Genomic DNA, 5,459 nt, shown 5'->3' on the forward strand with positions numbered 1-5,459 from the left:
AGCGCGCGTGGCTCCAGGTCGCTGGCCACGATGGAGTAGGAGACGCGGCCGTTGTGTCCCAGATCCGGGTCAAAGGCGCTGACTTGGGCAATAGAGGCGCCTGGAGGATTGTTCTCAGCCACGTGGATCAAATAGAAAGCCTGTTCGAAAACTGGCGCGTTGTCGTTGACATCGATGATGTTCAAGGTGACACTTCCGTTGGAGGAGAGAGGCGGATTTCCCCTATCGGTGACTGTGATGGTGATGTTGTATTCTGGAGTCTGTTCTCGATCTAGGGCTCCATCTGTGACCAACTTGTATGTATTTTTTGTATCTTGAACTATTTTAAATGGGAACTTTCCTTTTAGTTGGCAGAAAACTTCCCCATTAAATTCAGAATCTAGGTCACGTGTTTTGATCAGGGCAACAACAGTCCCCAGCTCAGCATCTTCTTGAATATGTTTAGATTCAGAATCCAGGGTTACCTCAGGGGCATTGTCATTTTCATCCAAAATATCTATTTGTATTTTACAGTGCGCAGTGTGTCGTCCACCATCCTTTGCTTCCACCCCAATTGTGTAGCTCTCTCTCTCTTCAAAGTCCAGTTCTCCACCAGTGGTGAGTTCCCCTGTTTTATTGTCCAGCTTGAACAGCTGTCTCACTACATTACCAATGTTGATGAAAGCATATGTGATCTCAGCATTGACCCCCTCGTCCAAGTCAGTGGCCATCACACTTAGTACAGAGGAGCCCACTGGTAGGTTCTCTCGAACACTGGCCCTGTACACATCCTGGGTGAACACTGGTGGGTTATCATTTGCATCTGCCACAACCACCCTTATCTGGGTAGTGCAGCTTCTAGATGGGTCCCCCCCATCCACAGCGGTGAGGACCAGGTGGTGGTAAGACTGCTCTTCCCTGTCCAGGGGAGTCTTCACTACCAGTTCTGGGTACCTACTGCCATCTGGGTTCTCCTTCTGAATCAAAGAAAAGTGCGGGTTTGGGTTGAGGTAGTATTGCTGCAGGGAATTGACACCTACATCTGAATCTTGCGCGGATTCCAGGGAAAAAGTGGCTCCAGTTAGGGCCAGTTCACTGATTTCCAGTTCAGTGATATTTCGGCTAAAGGTCGGTGGGTTGTCATTGACATCCTGAATTACCACACTTATATGAAAGAAGTTCAAAGGCTTTTCAGCGACCATTTCGAATTCTAGAACACACGTTGACTTCTTGCCACAAACCTGCTCTCGGTCTATACGGTCGCTCACAACTAAGTCCCCGTTCTCAGTACTCACTGTAAAGAATTTCTTCTGTGCACTAATCCGCAGGTTTCGGGTAGGCAATTCTCGCACGCCAAGCCCCAGATCCTTGGCGAGGTTCCCCACGAGTGAGCCCATGGCCAGCTCCTCAGGAATAGTGTAGCGGATCTGCTCCGGGAGCACCGGGCTGAACAAAGACAGCAAAAAGAGAAAGGGCATTCGTCTCCGCCCAGCCGGGCCTTTCTGTCCCAAGCGGTCTCCCATCCCGCTTTCTGCGACTTTGCCTTTCTGATTCCGAAGAGCTACGATCGCTAAATAATCCCAAGAATTCTCTGAGCAGGAGCAACTCCTTGATTTGTCTTGGCAGGCAGATTCTCTGACATATCTCGGCGGCAGAAAGAACCGGAGAGAGAGTGCCCAGTTAGCGCGGTTCCGCGGTGGGGGGAGGGCGATTCCTTTGCGTCGGGAGAAGCTGATACTACGCTCAGTACTAGCCAACAGCGGCACCCCGCGTCTCCGCTGCAGAACTGCAGTAGTGGTTACTAAATGAGCTCCAAATAAGGAGTGGGTTAAAAGAAAATTCTACCGTGTCCTGACACAGATACTTATTCTTCCCATTTTACAAGGATTTTAACATTTTAAATATTCACTGTATCGTCGATCTGGAGGTCATTTTATTTGAACTTGAACTTTATCCACCTATAACAAGTGATTTTTACTCTTCAAAGAGCAGAGGTAACTTGCTTGAAGATGTTTATTGGCATCGTCGTGGTTTTCGTTTCTATTTTAATAAAATGGTCATGATATTTTCTTCCCTGTGTTCCTTAGTAAAACTGAAGACCAAATGAAATGATATGTAGAAAATGACACAAATGAAAGTAGTGGTGGTGGTGATGGCAGAAAGTGTAATATGAAAATTCTTGAAATATCAGCTTGATATGTATGGTTATTCCACTTGTTTATTTTCTTCTAACTTATAAACATGACAAATCTCGTAGCTTTTAGTTTTATCCCGTGTTTCACTTCCTTCTATATTATCATTATCACTTTACCCCCAAAATAGATAAGTAAGCAAAGAGATTGGTTGTCCTTATAAAAAAATACAGTAAGAAGCAAGAAACTTTTTCCTTAGTTTCCAAGTGTCTACTTTGAAATGACCATGATTTAAAAACTATTCCACTGATTTTATTTTTTCCACACTACATTGCCACTGTCTTTAACTGTACTGTTTCTTCTCAAGCCACTTAGCAATGGTGAGTTATTTGAATTTTGGGGATGAAGTATGAGTCCTTATAATTATATATTCTAAAGAAAGTAATCTATGTTGTCCCCAGGTTACTAACAGATCATCACCCCTTTGTTACTGACATTCTTCCCATGTCGATTTTCATGTTTCTGATAGGTGTCTTACAGGTTTTTTTTTTTTAAAGATTTTATTTATTTGTGAGAGAGAGACACAGAGTGCACAAACAGGGGGGCAGTAGGCAGAGGGAGAAGCATGCAGGACCTGGGATCATGACCTCAGCTGAAGGCAGATACTTAACTGACTGAGCCACCCAGGTGTCCCAGTGACTTAAAGTTTTAATTCCATTTCCAAACTAGGAATCTTCATAAAGAAACTTTTTTTAACCTATACAATACATTGTAATTCTAAAACTTAGCAGGTGTGTAGCAATGTTGAACCCATAGTGTAATAGTATTAGACATCTTAAACTACTCATTGTATTTAGGATTCTACAAAGAAACTCATTGACATCTCTACTTCATACAAACATAAAAAACATAGACTTAAGACTTCTCTCCAAAACATGACTGAACAAGTGCTTTTCCAACATGGTGTGAACACTTAAATTAGTACAGGAGAGTTATCTTTTCAGAGCCCATGTGAAACTAAAGATCCAAATATTTAAACGATTAGACAGTATATATAGTATATACACTCAGAGTGTTATATCAAGCATTTCATTACATAAAGTCTATTGAGTTTATAGAGGTTTAAGAGGTATTTTCCATTGCATGAAAAAATTAACTTGGGAAATATATCCAAAATGTATACCTTTTCTTTAAAATGTAATGAAAAAATAATATTTGTGGGCGCCTGGGTGGCTCAGTTGGTTAAGCGACTGCCTTCGGCTCAGGTCATGATCCCAGAGTCCCTGGATCGGGTCCCGCATCGGGCTCCCTGCTCGGCAGGGAGTCTGCTTCTCCCTCTGACCCTCTTCCCTCTCATGCTCTCTGTCTCTCATTCTCTCTCTCTCAAATAAATAAATAAAAAATCTTTAAAAAATAATATTTGTTATAAAATATCATTGAAAAGTGAGTTTTCAAGTAGGAGGGAATGTTATCAGTCTCCATCATACAGATTCTCATTACTCTTTGGATGCATTCACTATTCAGTGAATCTGCATAATTTAAACTGCAATCAGAATTATCCGTATATAAATATACTTGGATCCCCTTCAATATATAAATATTGGATCCCCTTGAAGTAATTATTTAAAAAACAAAAACCAAGTGCTCATAGGTTCCCACATGTAACAATAAACCATTTGTTTGGTCACGTAATGTAGACTACCATCCCATCATAGTATTTTATTGCTATTTCTCCCATTTAGTCACACTTTGCAGCTGATGAAGTTGTTGAAAGTACAATATTTGAAAGATTGAAAATCTTAAGGAGAAGCATCTAAAAATCATCTTCAGTAAATCAGATGCGAAAAACAAAGAGGGCAGTTCTTCCATTACACAACACACACCCAAGAATTTGAGACCCATAGACCTGCATTTCATTATGAAAAATTATTAATTTAAGAAAAGCATATCCCTGGGGTGCCTGGGTGGCTCAGGTGTTAAGCATCTGCCTTCAGCTCAGGTCATGATCCCAGGGTCCTGGGATCGAGCCCCGCATCGGGCTCCCTGCTCGGCAGGAAGTCTGCTTCTCCCTCTCCCACTCCCCCTGCTTGTGTTCTGTCTCTCTCTGACAAATAAATAAATAAAAAATCTTAAAAAAAAAGAAAGAAAGAAAAGCATATCCCTGAGAAATGAATTTTAAAATTTCAAACAATTTTTATGTTGATTTTCCAAGTACAAATCTTAGACTCTAGTAATAAAGCAGAATTGTACCAACACATGCATAGGTGTAAACATTCAAATAGATACTGATTCCGAAAAGTGAAGAAGTTATCTGCAACCAGAAGTGCCAGGTGTAGGGCATATTTGTATTTAATGAATGTAGCAGAATCTAATTTTTTGGAGATTTTAAACTGCATCACAGAATAAAGTACAGTTTTTTAAGATTTATTTATTTATTTTTAGAGAGAAAGAGCTTGTGGGGGTGGAGGTGTGAGGGGCAGAGGGATAGGGAGAGAAATCTCAAGCAGACTCCACGCTGAGACAGGAAACCCATGCGGGACTCCATCCCACGACCCCAAGGACCATGACCTGAGCCCAAATCAAGAGTCCCACACTTAACTGACTGAGCCACCTGGGTGCCCCAAATAAAGAACACTGATTTCTTATCTCAACAAATATGCATGTCTAGTAATTACATAGGTTAACCCAAAGTTCCCAGACTTGAGAATGTCACAGACTATAAATTTAATCTGTTTTTCTGATTTTTATCATGTAGAAGTTTTCTATATTCTTGCACTGATTCATTAAAATACTGTAAATTATTTCCTTATGCAAACAGCAGGTATACTAAAATATCAGTGCTGCATACCATCCTTTCCAAAACACATTCACCATTGGCGTTTACACAAATATCCAAAATAGAACATTATATCTCGAACAACTTGTACTAATCAAACAACTCTTTACTAACATAGTAACAGTTCTAGTATAAGATAGTCTTTGGGTAAAGTGATTATGTTTAACTACTTTCTTTTAAGCCTATGGATATCAGCTAGATTGTCTAAAAATTTCACGTATTGAGAAAAGAAGACATTAAACACAAAATATAACTTGAAAACAAATGGAGACACCATCATCCAATTAAATCAAGTTAATCTCTAAATGAAACATAAAATGATTCAGTATTTACATGATTAACCAATTTTGAATGTGGTAGAGAAATGATTAAGGAAACAAATGAAAAAAGCTACAAGCAACCATACTGAAAAAGAAATCTCACCTGAACAACTCCTAGTTCTTCATTTACATTTATCTTCTCATATATCAGAAGAGGCTCGCTTTTCCCACAGCTCTCCTGGCTGATGAGCG

General features: G+C 40.3%; 1 protein-coding gene across 1 annotated transcript; it reads right to left on the reverse strand.

Moving 5' to 3' along the window:
• Nucleotides 1-7: 7 nt before the first annotated feature.
• Nucleotides 8-1,502, reverse strand: LOC110591168 (protocadherin gamma-B3-like; the record flags this gene model as incomplete). Its single annotated transcript, XM_044912451.1, has 1 exon — nucleotides 8-1,502. A coding segment is annotated over exon 1 (1,495 nt), but the record flags the coding sequence as incomplete, so codon positions are not given.
• Nucleotides 1,503-5,459: the final 3,957 nt, after the last annotated feature.

The sequence above is a fragment of the Neomonachus schauinslandi genome, unplaced genomic scaffold (assembly GCF_002201575.2).
Source record: "Neomonachus schauinslandi unplaced genomic scaffold, ASM220157v2 HiC_scaffold_2382, whole genome shotgun sequence".
Taxonomy (NCBI): domain Eukaryota; kingdom Metazoa; phylum Chordata; class Mammalia; order Carnivora; family Phocidae; genus Neomonachus; species Neomonachus schauinslandi.